This window comes from Solanum pennellii, chromosome 3 (assembly GCF_001406875.1).
Source record: "Solanum pennellii chromosome 3, SPENNV200".
NCBI lineage: Eukaryota > Viridiplantae > Streptophyta > Magnoliopsida > Solanales > Solanaceae > Solanum > Solanum pennellii.
The window spans coordinates 57396085-57418452 of NC_028639.1; the positions used below are offsets into that span (position 1 = coordinate 57396085).

The 22368-nt window shown below is 34.5% G+C and overlaps 1 protein-coding gene and 1 pseudogene across 1 annotated transcript; both read right to left on the reverse strand.

The window, feature by feature from the left end:
* Positions 1–436: 436 nt before the first annotated feature.
* On the reverse strand, positions 437–2971 carry LOC107014204 (histone-lysine N-methyltransferase, H3 lysine-9 specific SUVH6-like). Its single transcript, XM_015214054.1, has one exon. It carries the CDS (start codon positions 2969–2971, stop codon positions 437–439), a length of 2535 nt encoding a protein of 844 aa, XP_015069540.1.
* Positions 2972–8999: 6028 nt separating this feature from the next.
* The window catches only part of LOC107013494, a 58154-nt pseudogene continuing 44785 nt past the window's right edge, over positions 9000–22368 (reverse strand).

Below are 22368 nucleotides of genomic sequence, written 5' to 3' on the forward strand. Positions count from 1 at the left end.
ACAACCATAAATATACATGACAGACACTGAAGCGAATCAGAAAAAAACATTAACTGAACAATCATATCATGATTCAATGAAGAATTTTACTTATGAATTGCAATGTTGCAATTGTGTACAAAGTTCACTACTTGATAGGAAAATAAATATTTGCGGTATAAATGTCTCTTGTAGGGATTTTGGTCTAAAACTAAGAGGTCGAATAAGTATAAACTCCCTCGTGTGGTTATACAACCATTTAATCTTTAAGACCAAACAAATGTCATAAAAAGTAGGAAATTAAGCATAATGAATGTTTTAAGAGATCAAAGTTTGCACAATTAATCATAAATGGAAAAACAAGGGATTAAAATGTTGAAATGACTATTGCACAAGGATAACAAAAATCATACTTCAAATATCATGTCAAGAACAATGGTCTTACATGAGTAGTTCTTCAGTACATTCTCCCTTCACACTTACGGGAGCCACATCTACAATTCTTTCTCTTCACATCACCATTTTTATCATAAACATGGTCAATATGGTAGTTGTAGTGATAAGTAAGCTCCTTTAATGGAGCAATACTCTCAGAAGCGAAAAACATTATGTGCGGTACTTTCTTATCACCATGGTAATACATGACATTTTGAGCATAAAGGTTTGGTGAGCAACTATGGTTGATAAATCTTCCAACATTCCCATATCTTATGGCATCAAGGGTAAAGCCATCTTCATCCTTCCTCATCGAAGAATTTGACTCCACTTTAAGGTTATTATTACGCGAAACATTCCTTTTGGGGATTTCTTCATCATAGTTGCCAATATCAAACAAGTACTCATCATTATCTATTCTATTTTCAGCTTCCTTTTCATCAAGCAACTCCCCGACATATTCACATATAAAACTTCCAGATGAGACATGATCTCGTGACCTCAAACCCCATCCTCTCGATTCGGTCTTGAAAACTTCCAAATGGTATCGAGGTCCATGTTGGCTAACTCTATTTTTGCAAGAAGGGGGACAGTTGCAAGATGGACCACACTCATACACAAGAGGTTGTGCTCTAACTATAGAGCCTCTTGTGTTGAATGGAATCTCACCTCCGTTCCTAGAAGCACAAGAGCATTGCTCAGAATCGTAGCATCCACTTGTGCAATTGCAACCTTGAGGCCTAGAGATATAATACCAATCTGGATATTGCATGTTGGTAATGTAAGTAAATGGGGGGAGTCTCTCATCATCTATTGCATTGACAACACGGATCGGTATCTTCTCTTTTCCTTGCGAGACATCATAGTCCACAACAAACTCCGACTGCATAACTGATTTTGTTGACTTATTAACACAAGAATGAGTTACCTTGACTAACTTTGCTGGCCGTGACACTAGTTCACGAGCAAGTTTTGGTTGGCCAAGATTTCTTTTCAGTTCAAACTTGAAAATGTATTTTTCAGTTGAAGCTCTTTCTTCCCAACACTTAGTCACGGTGTAGAGCCCGTCGTAAATGTATCTTGTATCACTCTTTTCACCATTCAGTCTTTGTCGACCACAAATAACCCTCACCGGATATCCCAAGTCCATGGAGTTCTTCAAGGCAAGATTACCCCCTTCAAGCTTTTGATCTTCCACTCTTCCATTAAGAGATACCTTTGGATTTCCGCCTTGACCTACATAAATGAATGTTTCAGAAGATATGGCCTCATTGTAGTACCGACTAGAATCAACAACACTAGATGCGACATTTTTTCTGCCAATAGTCACATAATTGATACCCTTAATAAATTGGTGATGTAGTCCAATCGCAACAAGTTCTGCCCTGAACCTGAATTGATCCCCAATTTGAACTCCCGGAACATGTCCAAAAGTCCACTCACAATTTACCCACTTTTTCTGTTTTTTCAAATTCATTGCTGCCTCTATATGGATTCTTCTTTTGGACCGTCCTTCATGTTTCTCTGCTTTATCTTCTTGCAAAAGTTTAGTATATTCGTGATCAAAAAGTTTCAGAGTCTCTTTGACTTCTTTCACTTTCTGAATATTTTCATGTTCAATCAACAATCCATTACCCGAAGCACCACAGAATACATCAGAATTCCTTAAATCTTCTTGAGAAACTCCGAGATCTATTTGCTTCTTCATGGCCACAGATTCATGTTCAAAAATAACCTTGCACTTGTGTAGGGGTTCGGGACACTTCACAGCTTCTTCCTGCACGATCTCACCCTTTCCCTCTTTCTTACCGGCACTTGGAGTCTTGAGACCTGAATTTTGTGAGTTCGACTCGGAGCAGGATGAATTATCTACCCGGCTCGTGGATTCATCATCAGCAACTTCTTTGTACTGAACTCTCTTGTTTGTTTCCTCACTAGGCAATTCTGGACCATTTTCAATAGGATCGCCTCTTATAAACCAATCACATGTATTACCTGTATCAGTTGACGTCTTTTGGAGAATCTGATCAACCAAGAGTTCATTCAGTTGAGTTGAGTCATCATACATAAGATTTACTTCTTTCATCGTCAAAACTTGATTTCCATTAGTAACAGGTTGACATGAGGTAGTCAAATGACTTGAATCACCGCCCTCTTCTTCACACACACCAGTTGCATCCAAATCAAATTGCATATCTTTTGGCACAAAAACACTTAAAGGGTCGCCTAACTCAACCATATCCCTTTCAACTTCAGAGCAACTTTCGATCTCAACATTAGCGGAGCATTGAGTGTCACATCCATTCTTCTTTTGAAGAACACAAGGGCCACATTGAGTAGCATTGACTTTTACAGGCTTGGTAGCTGATGGAAACTCTGGGTATATATCTCCGGTTCCATCGTTTTGACAAACAAATGAACCACAATTTTCAGGAAAATTGCGGGTAGCATCAACTTTTACGCGCTTAAATGTGGAGGGAGATTTAGTATCAATCATCTGATGAAGTTTCTTCTTCCCTAACATCTCTGAGGGACTCGTTTCCGCTAACACAGACATCTACAATTTATATAGTATGCACAACTTAATACCCTTAATAGAAAAAAAAACAATTATACTATAAATACTACTTTGCATGATTATTAACATCTAACAAAACAAGGCATTATGAATGTACGAATCAAAAAAAGAAAAGAAAAGAATTAACAGCTAAGGATACCACATAACAAGCAATGAAGGAGAGTAACCAAACTCACATTGGGGCTAAAGGAGAACAGAGATTCTCAAGTTAATGAGCCGCTCATTTATTAGCCTAATCCAATCCATTTGATCTCAAAATTTCCGTTGATATATGACCTAAATTGATCCCTGAGAAATATTTTCTAAATATATCTGTTTATTTGATGTATTGTGTATAGCCATAATAAGATAAATAATAAGTTTATGGACAAACAACACAAATTCACTATTTTAGATCCTAATTACGTGGTTCACATCAATTTAGAAAATTGACTTCCATACCACTTTTTTTTTCCATATACAGATTAAGGTGTAATTTATCATACACTATATCCATTAGTGATTCGCATGTATCTAGGATACACAAACCTTCAGTTGCGGAACAAGATATTTCATGAAAGGTGCCCATAAATCGCATAGGTAAATCAAAAATTGACGAATAAGTGCATTATGTTTTTGTAAATCAAACTAAGTAATATTATTAATTAATTTTTAAAATATAATTTTAAAGAAAATCAAACTACATAGTATTTAGCTTCCATATTTATGCTTAATTTAATAGGAGTGAACACATAGAGAAAGAAAAAGGAAGGAGAAAATTCAGCTAAGAGTGAAATCACTTTTACGCTTGAAACTTTTACCAACCTCTTGTGATGATGACAGTAACAATCAGACATGAAAAAAATATTGAATAGAATCAATAGTAGCTTTATAGAAAAAAATAGAATTTTCTTATTAACTTTAAATTAAATAGTGCTTTGAGATTTTATCTAAAATTTTAATGAAAAGAAAAAAAGTGTTAAATATATCAAAAATCCAATTGATACTAATTTTATTTTCTTTCTTAAACATTTAATTTGTAGGTCTTTAATTAAAGATGATTTTGAAAGATAATATTAGTTTGAACGGGGAATCAAACTTGCGCACATGTTGATTGCTCAACTTCAACTTTCCTTGAGCATCTGAAATCAATAGGCTACACAACTTTGTAGTTTTAAGAGTGTTCAAATTATCTTATTTAATTATTTTAAGTGTCATTTACTTATATATATGATGTAATTTTTTACAAAGAAGGGTGTTCCCTAGCCACCCTTAGTATAATGTAGCTCCACCTCTGTTGTGTCTCTTTCCCTTGCCTCTCACCTTGTGTATCTATATTTCAACATATATTTGGTATCAAAGATACATGTTGGCTCTTTTGCTCACTATTTGTATGTCAGATCATATTTGGTATCATCATAAATACATATTGACTCTCTTCCTAGTCTCTCTCTTTATATATATATATATATATANTTATTATATCTATAATAAGTGGGACATAGATGAGTCATAAGATAAACCAAATCGAAAGAAACATTAAAAAAATATAATTCCTTTGGATCGTCAAAATTATTTTTTTTTTTTACCTTTTTCATATCAATTTATGTGATAATAAAATTTTGAGATTTATAAATTATTTTTTAACACATTTTTTCATGCTTTCAAAGTTTAAATTATTAATAACATTATTATAATATATAGTACTTTTTAAATGATGATATTTCACGGTCAAAATTACAAATAAAATCACCTTGCTGAATATGTTTTTGGGTAAATTGTGATTATTCTAATACGATAAAATTATTTAAAAGATAATTTTATAAGTTTTTTTTACTTTTATAGTATGACAATAATTAAAATTATTTCATTCGTAGTGTCGTACACGAGAGGAAATTTATTTGAAGTGACATGACAATGAAACATATTTTAATAGTCAACAATTCATTATCCCCTGACTTTTAAGGCAGTTAAATTTTTTTAAAAAAAAGATTAAAAAAAGTTATATATATATGATTTTTTTATAATAATATTTTTCTCAAAGACAAGTTCTTTAAGAATAAAAAATAAGTTATGTGATTACGAGAGATATTTTTTATATTAATTGTGTCTTTCTCATCCGTCAACAGTGCCTTATCTTTACCTTCACCTTAGTCACCCTCGTCTCCACCAACCCATACTCCCTCTTCCTTATTTTTTATTTCGCGGTAGAATCATAATTTTCATTAAGAAAATTTAAAATATATATATATATATTTATATATATATATATAACAATATCTCTAGTACAAAAAAGATGCACTTATATATTCATCACTGAATCCGTGTGTCGAGAGAGTGAGGGAAGAGAGCAAAAGAGAGGGGCAGAGAGAAGAAGGGGTGGGGGTGGGGGAGCAGAGAGATGAAAGAAATTAAGAAATAGAGCCAAGGGGGAAATTTGAAGGAGTATTGTATCTGATTCGAAAATCTAGTACACAATTAAATTGGTGAAATATTATATAATTGGTGAAATATTATATAATTGTTTCAAACTATAGATTGAATTAATATATGTGGTAGAAATGTTTGTTTCTCCTAACTTTATTAGGTACTAAAAAATAAGAGAACAAATAAAGAATTTAAAACTAAGTATTGAGCAGATCGAGTTGTGATCCATATTACAACCCTACTAGCTATTAGGCAGGTCATTAACCAATTAATTTACCGCACCATTGTAAATACAGTGTCTTAAAAATGAATTGAATTGAAGATTAAATTAGACTCAACTGAAGATCACTTTTAAAATGAGTTAAAACTTGAGCTTGATCCAATTTAAATTATCAAGAGTTTAACCTATAAAATTTTGGGACATAATATCTATATTTGAGTTCATTTTGATAACCCTAGGTCCTGGGTATGGGTTGGGGAGACGAGTTTCAAGCAAGCTGGGTTTATTCGGGTTTATTTAGGCCTATGAGGAGCAGACCAGGCTGGTCCAATTTAAGTAATTAATACTGATAAAAAATGCTAACTTAAAGTAAGCATTCCACCCGGACCAAACAAAATCAGCCCGGGCCGATTATAGGTTTACCGGTCACAATCCATTGGCACCCCAAATGGATCCGGCAGGTTAATCTATTGTAGAACCAGCCTAACCCTGCCCCTCTATACGGGCAGGACTGGTACTGATGAAAATCAATTCGATCCAACCCAGTTCCAAATCAGTCCAATATGTTAGACACCCTAATTAGCAAGATGCATTAAAAAAAATATCCCCGAGACTTATTTGTGTATTTTGGGTGCCACTTAATCTACGTATCAAAATCTCCACATACATCTATTCAGATACTATGAATTTTAATCGAAGCATATCATAAAATTGTGATTTCTGACTACAAAATTAACCAACACATTAAAAAAAAAAATTAAGAATTTCAAAACTCGAAGAAAAAAAAACAACTTACTTGAAGGTGTGATTTCAAGCGTTGGCTGGCTTCATAATATCAAACACTTTTCAAAGCCAACATATTAGTATCCGAATAATGGTATAACGTTTCTTCGCGGACATCCGATAAAATTGGAACGATACAAAGGGTATGCTAATACCAACCTCGTGGAAATTATTGTTTACACAAGCAACTACTTTTAAACCTAATATAGATAATTTTTAATTATTTTTATTTTGTATTCAAATTAAAAATAAGTAATTATTTTTATAGTTTTATATTCAAATTAAAAATAAGAACAATAGTTCTAGAAGGTAACTAGGACTTTATATTTACTCTACCATTTTATTTTTAGCATTGTGACCTTTTTACAAAAATTAGGAAGGATTCAATAATATATTGTTTTGATGTATGTCAATTTCTACTTCACCATCGAATTTTAATTATAGGATCCCTTGAATCGATTAGCAATATCAACCTTCAAAGCAACCATCAAAATAAACCTAAACAATCACTATCACCATTCTATTATATAATATTTTTAATGTTTCAATTTAATTGACACTTTTTCACTTCGTGAAATTCATTCCTTTTTAATTTGGTTATATAATTATGTATTTGAAAATTATGAAAAAAATATTATAATATAAGTTATAATAATTAATATTTAAAAATATTTAACATGCACATAAACATTTAGAATAAAAGGTAACTCGTTTAGCTATTAAAATTCAAACATCAACATACAAATTGAGACAAAAAATACTTTTTTATTGTTAAATATGATTCTACATTTTTTTTTGTTAAGTACGATTCTACATTGTCAGTAGAATAACTAGTAAGTAATCAAGGAAGTAATTTTATGAAAATATTGTGGTAATTAGCTCTTAGCCTATTATCTATTAAACCTATATGCTTGTGTAAAATAAAGTTTCTACGGATGATGGTATTAGTTAAAACTCTAAAAATAAAGTTAACGTACAATAAAATACTCTCATTTCAATTTATGTGACACTTTTCATTTTTTGAGAGTCAAACAACTTCAGTTTGACCACAAATTTGCACATGAGAACTTCAATTTTTTTAATGAAATTTATATATTTTTAAACTACGTAAAAAGTATTATAAGTCACAATAATTAACAATTCAAAATAATTAAAAGATATAGGAAAAAATTACGATCAAACATAGACTTATTTGAATCTCAATATTTGAAAAGTGAAACATAAATTGAGACGGAGGGAGTATGCATTTCATTCTTATTCAAATTGGGACTCTTTAAACCAACAAATCACATTAATTACTAATTCTAATTTAAAAAGTCTTGTTTGACATTACTGCTAAAAATTACTTAATTTTAGAAGCATTTTTTAAAATAATTTTTTAAAGAAAAGTTCTTTTTTTTTTAAAAAAAAAAACAAAAACAAATTGTGTTTGGCAAATTAATTTGAAAAGTGTTTTGATAATCAATTTGTGTTTGGTTAATCTTCTTTAAAAAATTCTTTTAAGAATCAAATTACTAAAAAGAATAAGAAACAATGTGCTTTTAGTATTAAAAATTATATTATAAAGAAAAACTATTTTAAGCATTTAATACAGAAACATTAATTATATTTTTAATTTAATTCCTAAAATGTATATATTCAAATATTCAATCAATATTGTACATTGATAAATATTGTTGAAAAATATTAAAAAGAGAAATCTTTTTGTTATTTGTTATTTTTTTTTGGATTCAATCTTACCTATTATCATTTTCTTTGTTATAATACTTTGAATTTTTTTAAAAAAATCAAATTAAAATAAAATAATATGGAAATTCATAAAAGAAAAAATTGTTATTTGTTATTTTTTTTGGGAGAGTCTAAATCTTTAATTGTTTTTTTTTTTTTGCTCTTTTTTTTAAAGGATGAAATAATTACAGGAGTAAGAATAGGGCAAGCAGGAATCTCCATATGTGCATTCTGCGTAGAACAACCTTTGTTCGCAAGAGTGAAATTTGCAAACACACCACCACTCGGTATTACACCTTCAAAAAAAATGAATGTAGCAAAGATATAGCATTATCCTATAGTATGCCAAAGAGTTGAAGAATCTCAACCCATGCTCTCTTTGGTTCAGTGGCAAGTTGAGTAGATGTCACAACTCACTAAGATTTCCCAAAGTATTGCAATCATATACAAATTTCATTACTTGATAGAAAATAGACATTTGCATTTAAGATAAATGTTAGGATTTTGGTCCAGCCTGGTGGTAAGTAAGCCTTATTTCAGCAAGTCTAAAACAAATAAGTATTAACTCCCAAATGTGGTTATGCAACCATTTAAGTTATTCTACATTCAAAACCAAACAACAGTCATAACAAACAGGAAATTATGTTAAGCATGACGATTGGTTCCTTTCTTCACGACTAGATTGAAGGCATTCTGTTGATAACGTTTGAATAAGATGAAGGCAATAGGTGTCACTGAAATAGATACTTTCACCCAAAGTTTGCACAATTAAACGTAAATGGAATAACAAGTGCTCAAAGATTATGAAAATTATACTTCAAACATCAGGTCAAGAGAAATAGTGTTACATTAGTAGTTGTTGGTGTAATATAAATACCACAAACATATTAAATTACAATAGAAAATAAAATGAGAAAAATGAATAAACAAATCTTTAGGCTGAGGTACAAATATCTTGCTCTCTTTAAGAAGATTCAAGCCGATCGTGGTATAATCTACACTGATCCAACAATATCTCTTGACTTGTCCCTCTAGGGTACAACCCAACAATGTTAGAGAACTCAAAGCAACTCCGGATTTAGTTGAAGAATCCAAAGTGACATATGATATATTTTTATTAATATTAAAATGTCACACTGACAGTAGTTCTTTAGTACATTCTCCCCTCTCAGTACTTTCGGGAGCCACATCTACAATTTTTCTCTTCATATTACTATTTTTATCACAAACATGATCAATATGGTAGTTGTAGTGATAAGTGAACTCCTCTAATGGAGCAATACTTTTAGAAGCGAAACACATTATATGAGGTACTCTCTTTATCACCATGGTAATATATAGATGACATTTTGAGCATAAAGGTTTGATGAGCAACTATAGTTGATAAATCTTCCAACATTCCCATATCTAACCACATAAATGGTAAATCCATCTTCATCCTTCCTCTTCTAAGAATCAAACTCAACTTTGAGGTTATTATTATGCGTAGGATTCCTTTTGGGGATTTCTTCATCATAGTTGCCAACATCAAACAAGTACTCATGTTTATCTATTCTACTTTCAACTTCCTTTTCATAAAGAAACTCCCCAATATATTCACATATAAAACTTTCGGATGAGACATGATCTCGTGACCTCAAACCCCATCCTCTTGATTCAGTCTTGAAAACCCCCTAATGGTATCGAGGACCATATTGGCTAGCTCTATTTTTGCAAGAAGGGGGGCATTTGTAAGATGGGCCACACTCATAAACAAGATGTTGTGCTCTAACAATAGAGCCTCTTGTGTTGAATGAAATTCACTTTCGTTCCTAGAAGCACAAGAGTATTGCCCGGAATCAGAGCATCCACTAGTGCAGTTACAACCTTAAGGCCTAGAGATGTAATACCAATTTGGATACTATATGTTGGTTGTTAAAAATATTGGAGAAAAATACTATTGAATTGTTGTTTTAATTATTACATAGAAAACCCTATTTATAGACACTTCAATACAATTCCTTACCAAATAGGAGACTATAAACTATTGATATTTTGTGTAGGATTGTCTATACCTATTTTATAATAAACACTCCCCCTAAAGCTGGTGCATACAAATTATATGTACCTAGCTTGTTACAAATGTAATTAGTACGAGGAGCGGTGAGGGACTTGGGAAAGATATTAACAAGTTGATCATTTGTCTTCACAAATTTAGTAACAATATTTTCTTAGAGTATCTTTTCTATGACAAAGTGACAATCAATCTCAATGTGATTAGTACTCTCATGAAACACTGGGTTTGATGCGATATGAAGGGCTGCTTGATTATCACACACAAGTTCTATATGACAGTTACTCTAAACTTTAGTTTTCCAAGCAACTGTTTGATCCAAACTTGCTCACAAGTTGCTACAACCATTGCTCGATATTCTGCTTCTGCATTAGATCAAGCAACCACACTTTGTTTCTTACTCTTCCGTGACACCATAGTACCTCCTACTAAAATACAATATCCGAATGTGGAATGTCTATCACAGGGTGATCCTTCCCAATCAACGTCTGTATATCCGGGATATGCTAATGGTCTTGATCCTCGAAAAATAGTCCTTTACCTGGAGAGACTTTATATATTGCAGAATACGAACAAATGAATTCCAATGACTATCACAAGGAGAAGTCATAAATTGACTTACGACACTCACAAGAAAAGAGATGTTCGGTCAAGTCCCCGTGAGATAATTCTATTTTCCAACCAACCATCTATACCTCTCAGGATTACTGAGTTGCTCTGCCTTTCTTGAGAGGATTTTAACATTCGAATCCATAGGAGTATCAATATCTTAAGCATACTTGCGTTGAGAAATAACAATACCTGATCTAGACTGAACAACCTCGATACCTAGGAAATACTTCATTTTGCCAAGGTCTTTAGTCTGGAAATGCTGAAAGAGGTACTGCTTCAACTTAGAGATATCAACTTGATCATTGCCGATGATAATGATATCATCAACATAAATGACCAAGTAAATACATAGATTTGGTGTTGAATGCTGATAGATCACAGAGTGATCAGCTCACTGCTAGTCATGCCAAACTTCTGAATTACTCTACTGAACTTTCCAAACCAAACTCGAGAAGAGTGTTTCAAACCATAAAGTGACCGACGCAATCGACATAAGGAGCTTATAGACTCCCCCTAGCAACGAAACCAAGTGGTTGCTCTATGTAGACTTCTTCCTCAAGATTACCATGCAGAAATGCATTTTCAATGTCCAACTGATGAAGAGGACAATAACGAACGACAACCAAAGATAAAATAAAAAGACGGTTTGGTGCTATTTTGGCCACGGGAGCAAAAGTGTCACTATAATCTAGCCCAAATATATGAGTATACCCTTTGGTAACAAGGCGAGCCTTAAGCCGATTGACTTGACCATCTGGACCAATTTTGACCTCATAAAACCAACGACAACCAACAGTATACTTACCTGAAGAAAGGGAGATAAGCTCCCAAGTACCACTCGAATGTAAAACAGACATCTCATCAATCATGCTTGCCTCCATCCATAATGAGAAAGTGTTTCTCCTTTAGTCTCTGTGATGGAAATAAAGAACAAAGATGATACAAAGACATAATGGGATGAAGATAAACGAAATAATTCAAGAAAAGATAATGTGGATTAGTATTTGAGTAGATCGTATATCTTTTTGAAGTGGATCAATTCGCTAGTAGGAGGCAAGGTCGTAGTGGGAGCAGGTTCCAGCACATGACATGAACCATTTGAGACTATTGCTGGACGCAGACACTGATGATAAGTTAGGAGTGGTGGCACTACAATGGAGATGGAGAAGTAACCGTAGGTCCCTCAAACGATACCTTTTTTGAACTTGAGAGTAACTAAGAAAGACACATTTAAGAGCACGAGGGACTAATTTATCTTTTCCTGGGGCTAAGGCTAAGTTATAAACAGAGCATGAATTAGTATCTTCTCCTTTCCTTGCGAAACATCATAATCCACAACAAACTCCGACTCCATAATTGATTTTGTTGCCTTGTTAACATGAAAGTGATCTACCTTGACTAAATTTGTTGGCCGCGAGACTACTTCACGATTAAGTTTTGGTTGGCCAAAATTTCTTTTTAGTTCAAATTGAAAACATATTTTCCAGCTGGAGCTATTTCTTTCCAACACTTGTTCATAGTGTAGAGCCTATTGTAAATGTATCTTATATCACTCTTTTCACCACTCACTCTTTTTTTACCATAAATAGTTGAATAACGATAGAGACCTAACATAAGTAGAGATAAAAGAATTGTATATGTTTGTTGAATAATAGAACTCGAGGATTTACAAGATATTTATACAAGTAATAGAGTCCTAATTATCTATTGATTTCAAGATAATGACAGTTAGCCATAATGGGAGATCTCTAATTTGGGGGATATCCCTGATTTAGTGTCGATAAATAAGGTATAATCAACACCCTCCCTCAAACTAATGTTGTGTATCACAAAACATGGTTTGGACAACAGATAATTGTGTCTACTTCTTGACATGGACTTTGTAAATAAGTCAGCCCAATTGTCTTTAGATGATATATATTTCAGGCTAATACTCCGATCTTCAACCAGTTCTCTAATGTAGTGACAGTATACATCTTTGTGCTTGGTATTTTCATGATGAACTGGGTTGGTTGCTATTCTTATTGTACTAGTGTTGTCTCCATACAATGTGGTTAATACCTTCATTTCGATGCCAAGTTCTGATAGCTACCTTCATAGCCAAATGATTCAGAGCATGCAACAAACATACTTCTATATTCTGCCTCTGTGGATGACATCGGTGTTCGAGATTGTTTCTTGCACTTCCAAGAAATCATGCATGAGCCAAGCATCATGCACCAGCCTGTAGTGGATCTTCTTGAATCAAGGCATCCTGCCCAATCCGCGTCAGCGTATCCCACCGTTTCCAACAATGAAGATGATGGGAATAAGAGACTCCGATTCACTGTACATTTTATGTATCTAATAACCCTGAGCAAAGCAGTGTAGTGCATCTTGTACAAATTGGCTTAATTCCTTTACTGCATAAGAGATGTCAGGACGACTCATAGTAAGATATATAAGTGATCTAACTAGACGCCTATACAAGGTATGATCTCCAAAAATCTCTCCTTCCTCCTTTTTGTATGTCGTATTCGCTTCTTTTGGAGTATGAACCTCTTATGATCAATAAGATTGGCTAACTGAACTAGATCTTCTCCATACTTTTCTTGACTCAATCGTATGTCTTCCTTTCCATAACTTACCTCCAAACCCAAAAAATATGTTAGCTTTCTCAAGTCTTTCATTTTGAACGAGGAGTGTAACAGATCTTTCAAATGATAGATTCCAACTTCGTTGTTTCCTGTGATAATCATGTCATCCACATAAAGAAGGAGAATAGTAATACCTGAGGTAGTCCAACGTAATAATATTGAATACTCCGAGCTACTTTGAGTAAAAACCAGCATCTAAGATTTCAATACGAAACTTTTCAAACCAAGAGCGAGGAGCCTACTTTAATCCATAGAGAGATTTCTTAAGACGACACACCTGATTTAGTTTAATATATTTATAACCTGGTGGTAGATTCATGTAGACAACTTCTTGCAAGTTTCCATGTAGGAAAGCATTCTTGACGTCCAGTTGATGTAACTTCCAACCTTTTGTTGATGCTAAGCCAAGCAATATACATACGATCGTCATCTTAGTTACTGGAGCAAATGTTTCATCATAGTCGATTCCATATTCCTGCTTGTATCTTTGAGATACTAATCTTGCTTTGTATCGATATAGGGAACCATCAACTTTCATCTTGATTGAGTACACCCATTTACTTCCAATAATTGTTGAATTTGTTGGTCTATCCATCATATCCCATGTATCATTCTCCTCAAGGGAAAATTATTCTTCATGCATTGCATCCTCCCAACATTTCTTACCAGTAGCCTACATGTAAGAGTTTGGTATAACTATAGGATCAATGCTATTTTGACGAGTTGGAGAAGGTAATTGGTTGTTAGGATTTAATGAGGCATTATGTGGGTGATTTAAAGAATTAGCATTGGCAGAAGTTGTATCATTATCAAAAAAAGGATCAAAGTCATAAGTGGTACCTGATGTGGTAGAGGACATGGTCGACGAAGGATCAACGAGAAGGTGCCTATGGCAAGCAGCATCATGAGAAGAAAATTTATTCAGGAAAGACATAGTAGATATTTGTGAATCTTTGTTAGTATAAATAAAAGAATTCTCAAGGAAGATAACATGTAGTGAGATTCTTAATGAACGCCGTGTTGAATCATAACGCAACTACCCCTTTTAAATATCATTGTATCCTAAGAAGACACATTTAACAGATTTGGAGGATAATTTATGACGTTCATGATCCGGAAGAAGAACAAAGTACACACAACCAAATAGTTTAAGATGTGAATAGTCAGGCAATTTTTTGAAAAGAATAAAATAAGGAAAATTTTGTTTCATGATCAAGGATGGTTGTCTATTTATAAGATAAATAGATGTTTGGATTGCTTCAACCCAAAATATTTTTGGAACATTTGAAGTATCAAGAAGGTCTAAGGCAGTCTCAACAACATGTCTGTTCTTACGTTCCACCACAACATTTTGTTCCGGTGTATACGGACAAGAACACTGATGAATTATGGCTTTTTCTTAAAAAAATAGTTAGGTTTGTATTTACATATTACCCTCCTGAATCTGAGCGAAAAATCTTGATCTTTTTCTCAAATTGGGTTTCTATAAGATTATAAAAATTTTTGACAATATTTGGTACCTCAGGCTTGTGTTTCAAGAAGAAAATCCATGTATAAGGAGATACTTGATCAATGAATAGAATGAAATACTTGTATCCCAAACAAGATATACTTGGATACGGTCCCCAAAACATCGCTAAGAATTAAATAAAAAGGAGCATATAATTAGTACTGCTTAATTGAAAAGGAAGTTTATGACTCTTTGATTTTGCACAACTTTCACAAGATAATTTAGAGGGAAAAATCAGTGAATGTTTACCCAACAAATTACAAGATTTAAGCATAAAATTTAACTGAAAAGCGCGTGAATAGCCTAAACGGAGATGCCACAAGTTCCACATTTTATTTGAAAATTGGATATCTTTATTTGAAGTTCAAAGAAAACACTGATGGAGTTTGGTATCCTGATATTGAAGAAGAAACAACATGCCAACCTTACTTCCCCTGGCCATCGTTTCCTCTATCAATATATTATGAATAACACAACCATTAGGAGAAAAGATAACCAAAAAATTTGTTCTACAAGTTGCCCAACAAATAAAAGATTTGTAGTGAAGATTTGGTGCACAAAGAACTTCTGAAAATGGTTTAATGGAGACAATAGCTGATGCAGTTAAAACTTGGCCATTTGCTGTAACAATTTCATGTCTAGAACGTGGTCTAGATAAATCAGAAAACAATTTTTGATTTCATTTCATATGATTAGATGCAATAGAATCAATATGCCATACCATTGAGTCTGAAAGTTTAGTTTTATCAGGATACATGGTAGTCAGAGCTGAAGAGATTGCATTAGGAAGAGCAGCTACCAATGATTCTTGTATCATTTTGTTGATATCATTGCAATTAAGCACTTTTGTGCTTGGTGTTTCTCGTGTTCCATCATCCTTGTCATCGCTTGGAAGGCTTTATGAGGAGTTGAGCGTTTCCCTAGATCATATTTATTAGGACATTCCAGAATAATATGACCATCTTTCTCACAATAGTTGCAATAATTTCACTTCTTGAAGTGGGAAATAATGTGGCCTATTTCCTTGCAATGATAGCATTGAATTGGTTTGTTAAAGTTTCTTGAAGAAGAAGAACTTTTATATGCAGCCAAGGCAGTGTCCATGGTGAGGGAATTCTCCATCGAAGCTTGAGAATTAACCGAGTTTCTTATCAAAGAACTTCAGAAACTATCACCACCAAAGCTGGTAGTTTTTCCCTCTTAAGATTACTAGCACGTTGATGCTTGAACTCGGGCAACCTAAGTTTCATTAGAAATTGGACTGTCCTTGTCCTTTTCATCGTAGTCATGAAATTCTTCAATCCATCCACATGGATAGAGGCGGCAAAAACCTGATCTTGTTCTGCCCATAATGTGAGTAATACATAATATAAACAACGAACATTTTTCTCACCTTGTATAAATTCTGCAAGTAGTCTTTCCAATTCAAATTCTCGAGCCAGATTTTGTTGGTTACTGAGGGTATGTAGATGACTCCACATTTCTGATGATTTCTCAAAAGATGTCAGTTCCATGGCTATATCAATAGTGACGGAGTTGACAAGCCATGTGATAATTTTGCCATTGTCAGCCTCCCAAGCCTCTTTTTCTTTGTTTCTGTAGGTACAACCTTTGAGCCATCCAGGATACCAAGGAGGACTTTGACTCTAATGAAGGCTTCGAAATGGAACTTCCAAATCGGATAGTTATGCCCATCAAATTTTGTTGAGAAGGTATCTCGTGATTCCATCCTAATTCAAAGAGGAAAATAGAAATCGAAGGGATCAGTCAAGGAATAGATTCAGAGATGACTATAGGAATGATGGATATGTATTGAGAATCTGAATCAAAGATGAAGGAAACAAATTTACTTGAAAAAAATGAGTTTTGAGGATCTGGGGGAAAAAACAGAAGGTTCTTGATGCCAAGTTGAATAACGATAGAGATCCAACATAATTTGATATAAAAGAATTGAGATCTGTGTATTGAATAATTAAACTGTAGGATTTACAAGATACTTATACAGGTAATAGAGTTCTAATTATCTACTGATTTCAAGCTAATGGCTGTTAGCCATAATGGGAGATCCCTGATTTTGGGGGAGATCCCTAATTTAGTGTTGATAAATAAGGTATAATCAACACAAATAACCCTCACCAGAAATCCCATGTCCATGGAGTTCTTAAAGGAAAGATTACCCCCTTCAAACTTTTGATCTTCCACTCTCACATTAACAAATACTTTTGGATTCTCGCGTTCACCTACATAAATGAATGTTTCAAAAGATATGGCCTTGTTATGCATTTGGCAAATTATGCATCATAAGACCCCTAGCATGTGAATAATTATCATTTAAGCCCATGATAAACTACATTAACCTCTGATATTGCATATGTTTCACAAACTCCTTAGCCTTAGAACAATCGCAGCTAGGTGTGGGAAAAATTGAATCATTTCCATCCCACAAGTTTTTCAATTTTGTAAAATAAGCAGAGACAATTGAAACTCCCCAGGTAAGAGTGAATATGTTCCTGTACAATTAGTAAAGTCGTGATCCATTTATCTTATCAAAACACTCGTTAAGATCAAACCATACCTGATGAGCATTGGTTGAATAAAGGATTCCAGAAAACAATTCCTTGTTGACATTACATGTGAGCCAAGAGATGACAATTACATTACATCGATCCCAAATTTTCACTTGAATTTCCTTCAGAACCATTCGTTGAACAGATCCGTCAATGAATCCTATCTTATTCCTTCCTAGTAAAGCAATTTCCATAGCTCGACTCCATAGAGTATAGTTCTCCACTCCTGTTAGAATATGTGCGTCCACTATTAGTCAATGGACCAGGTCCCTTGACACACAAATAAAGATATAACAGAAAGTAAATGCAGTTTAACAACAGAGGAGTTTTACGTGGAAACCTCCTTGTTTAAGGGAGTAAAACTACGACCTGTCTCACAGGATTTTCACAACCGTTTCACTAATCTTCGCAAGCAAAAGTAAAACCGGTTACACAAATGTGAGAAAAAGTTTTAATCATACCAACAAGCAATAACTCTATTGCTTGATGAGCCTAAGTAGAAGTTATTCTACCCACTAAGCTATCACTCTAGACAACTTAATATTTCAACACAAACCACACTGATTCCTTTATAGATTTAGGATCAGTTTATAATGTAAGACCGAAAGAATATATTCTTAAACAACTACACAATATACACCTGCGTTTGGGTTGTTCTTGAATGATTCTTCTCTTTGATTTTCTTTAGCCTTTGCAAGAGTTCTTGAATGTACCTTTTTCAAGTTGCAAAAACCAAAGAGCCATGTTTAGAAAGATGACATTGTATAGACAAGTCCCTTTCCTTAAACTCATGCCATTGGTTGGAAAGATCTGACTTTTCTGACGCGGTTGGGAACTGTGCACCAACTTTCTGTACCTTCTCCAGCTGGCAGTCAACGAACTGTTCCAGTTGAGAACCGGGTACCTTCACAAGGTCCCTGAGTTTGTTACATCATCAAAACTACAAATAATATTTCCCCCCTTTTTGATGATGACCAACAATACTCCAGACACCACTCCAGCTTCAGGACAAGTTCCCCCTGAATTACTTGTCCACCCTCCTGGCATAAAATCGAAACCAAAAGAAACACAATATATACTGCACAAGTTGTCTTCCCCCTCACTGTATTCCCCCTCGCAAACATGTCTAGCCACAACAACCAGTTAAAATCCCCCCTTTTGGCATCATAAAAAAGAGATACAGTAAACCAACAGTATCAATAATATATCAGAGAAGATCAAAGCCTTATAGAAATAAAACATAAAGAAAAGCATTCGATAAGAGATATCAGCTTGAACACCAGGGGAATAATATAAATAGCATTGCAAGATTAACATTCAATACATTAACAGCAAACTGAAATACAAGGACGAAAAGATAAGCCACACAAGGATGACACGGAAAGAGTTTTGAACGGACTATGAAGGGGGAGGCTGACGGGAAAGGGACTGAATGATGACAGTGAGTCTAGCATTAGCATCATAATTATCCTTAACTGCTTTTTCTTGTAAAGCAATAACCGTGGACCTCAGTTCTGCATTTTCCCTTTCCAGGGCTTGAACCACAGCGGTACCAGGTCCCTCTGTCTGTGCAGTGAGTAGCTCAGCTTTGAGAATAGCAATTTCAGCATCCCTGCCATTCAGCCTCATAGTTAGTTCTTCAACTTCATACTTGAGTTGGTCCTGGTCTTCAATGAGTTGAGCCATTTTACTCTTGAATTTCCTTTCCCTTCAATGCACTCACATTCAACCAAGGTAGTCTCTGAAAAGGCTTGCTTCACTGTACCTACCTTGCCAACACCCAGCGGAATGTTAAAGTGTTTGAAAACTTTAGTGAAAAAGTATCCATATCCCATCCCATGTATTCCTTTCCGCTCAATGACAGTCTTGTACATATGTTCAAGCATGATTCCCGGAAGATTCAGAGGTTCAAACTTGCACGACAATTCCATCACATACAAATTAGCAGAAGTTGCTGAGGTCCTCTTTTCAGTTCGAGGAAGTAGAGTTTTGTTGACAAATTCAAAGACTAACTGATACTCACTTCTCATCACTTTATTAAACAGCCCTGCACATTTTGTAGTAGGAAGCTTCGAACACAGTGTCACAAATTCAACAGAGCATGTTTTCCCTACTACAAACCTGGTACCATCTCGAGGTACCCTAAGAATTTTCCCCAACAGAGTCTCATCAAGGTGAACAACAATGTCATTTACTCTGGTATTGACACTTCCATCTTCCTGAAATTGAATATTATAGTAAAATTCACGCACTTTCTCTTCATGAAGAATAAGAGATTTTTTGTTGAAAAGATGCATCCAAGACTGAATCTCAACCATGTCATGAAGTGAGTCCATTCCACGAAGATTAATTATCCCCATGTCAAAAACTATGCCAACCAGTACAGACTGCTTTCTCAGATTGTCAACAGTCTCTTATTTGTTGACCTGCTCTTCAATTTTTCTTTGTGTACCAGTTCCCTGTGACCTTTTCCTCTTTCCTTTAGCAGTCTCCTTTGTTGATTTTGTTTGCTCAACTTTCTTGGTATCTCTTGGTTTTGTTTTTCCTGACTTCTTCTTCTTGTATTCCTTTTCTGACTCGTCAATAGACACATCTATTACTCCAGACTCAGGCAGTTTAAAATTTGACACTTTGAAAGTTCTAGCACTCCTGTTTTCTGCTGTAGACTTAGCACTCGCTTTCAGAGCATCAACCATCATATTTTTGGCATCACATCTAGTAGTAGGTCTCCTTTTAGACACTTCTCCCACCACTTTCTCTTTTCCCTTTTTAGATGCACTTACAACTCTCCTTTCAACCATCCACTATATGGATCTTTCATCACTTGCTAAGTCAGAGGAATCAGAGGACGGATATCTCCCAAAATCTGGAGTTCTATCACAGATAGGTTGGATTTCTCTGATATTTTCATTTTGAAAAGGTTCACTTTCTTCAACCCTGACTTTCTCTTGCATCATAGCAAGACTCTCAATCATCGACTCTTCACTCGCAGCAAGAATGTTAGACTCAGAAGTTTTGTTCCTTGGCAAATCTCTTTCAAAAAGAGAATCTAAAAGCATTTCATGATGAGGACCAGGTCTAGTAGGATCACTTGAACTGTTCAGATCTATAGAATGAAAAGGGTTTTCAGGATTATCTGGGGGAGAACTTGTTGGAAGATTAGATCTTAACCCTGTGGATGAAGGAGAATAGAAAGCAATTGGTTCAATCTCACTAAGGGTTGTAAGCATTTGCTTAGAAGCAGACGAAGGATCAGACATTTTGTCAAGATAAAGAGGAAAGTAGCAGTATTGGAGAATGAAAAATGTAGAGATTAAAGAAAATTTAGCCTTCTTTTTTTTAGAGTGAAGGAATACTGCAAAGAGAATGAAGGAGAAGGGTTTAAAAAGAAATGAAACGGTGCCAGGTCCCTATTGATTTCACGCGTCGCTTGGAAAGTAAGCGATGGGACTAACGGTCAGAATAACCGATGACTGACACGTGGCTTGATCAACGGTCACTTTATCTCAATTTGAAATTAATGTACAAATGCTAACCTCGACTAGGACCAGGTCCCATAACGCAATTTTATCATCATTCCTCAACTGTTCTAGCCATGTCTTTGCTTTGCTAGTCCTTCATGAATGTATACCTGTAATAGGTACAATATTGATCTAACTTAGATAAAATATCATTGACACAGAAGATATCTGCACTGCAAGTTTAGCCATCAAAGAAATTCAACAATTGAATATCTGGAAATCAGTTTAATTTGATCATGCCCAACTTCAACCTATTACTCTCAAATTGATCTTTGCTAAGAGCCTTGGTGAAGATATCTGCAATTTGTTCCTCCGTTGGACAATATGTAAGCACAATATTTCCTTTTTCAACATTGTCTCTCAAAAAATGATGTCTAACATCAATGTGCTTGGTTCTCTTGTGTTGAACAGGATTCTTTCCCATACTGACTACACTAGTATTGTCATACATAAGAGGTATATCCTTGATGATTACACCAAAGTCCTCTAAGTGTTGCTTGATCCATAACAATTGTGAACAACATGCAACAACTGCTACATATTCAGCTTCAGCTGTTGAAAGGGTATAACCTTGATGATTACACCAAAGTCCTTTAAGTGTTGCTTGATCCATAACAATTGTCAACAACATGCAGCAACTGCTACATATTCAGCTTCAGCTGTTGAAAGAGCTATTGAATTCTGTTTCTTAGTTCCCCATGAGATAAGTGAAGATCCAAGGAAATGAGCCATCCCAGAAGTGTTCTTTCCGTCAACTTGATAACCAGCAAAATCAGCATCTGCAAAACCAACAAGATCAAAAGTGTCACCTGCTGGATAGAAAAGGACTAGGTCCCCTGTCTTCTTCAAATATCTTAGAATCCGTTTTGCAGCCTTCAAATGTGAATCACGAGGACATGCTTGGAATCTAACACACATTCCAACACTATATACAATATCAGGTCTTCTAGCAGTCAGATACAATAAGGATCCAATGATTCCCCTATACATGGTATCAGATTCATCTGCTATAAGCTTGGAGTTTGTTCCCATAGGAGTATCAATAGGTTTAGAATCGAACATATTGAATTTCTTCAACAGCTCCTTAATGTACTTCTCCTGGCTGATTGAGATCCCATTTGATGATTGCTTGATTTGTAGCCCCAGAAAGAAGGTCAATTCACCCATTATGCTAATCTCAAACTCCTTTCCCATTAATGATGAAAATTCTTCACACAAATGCTCCGATGTAACTCCAAAGATAATGTCATCCACATATACCTGTATAATAAGCAATTCCTGTTCTCTTTTTAATAAGAACAAGGTATTGTCTATTTTTCATCTTTTGAACCAATTTTTCA

Excerpts from the sequence above, each read along its gene's own strand:
- LOC107014204 (XM_015214054.1), bottom strand. The coding sequence starts at position 2,971 with ATGTCTGTGTTAGCGGAAACGAGTCCCTCAGAGATGTTAGGGAAGAAG.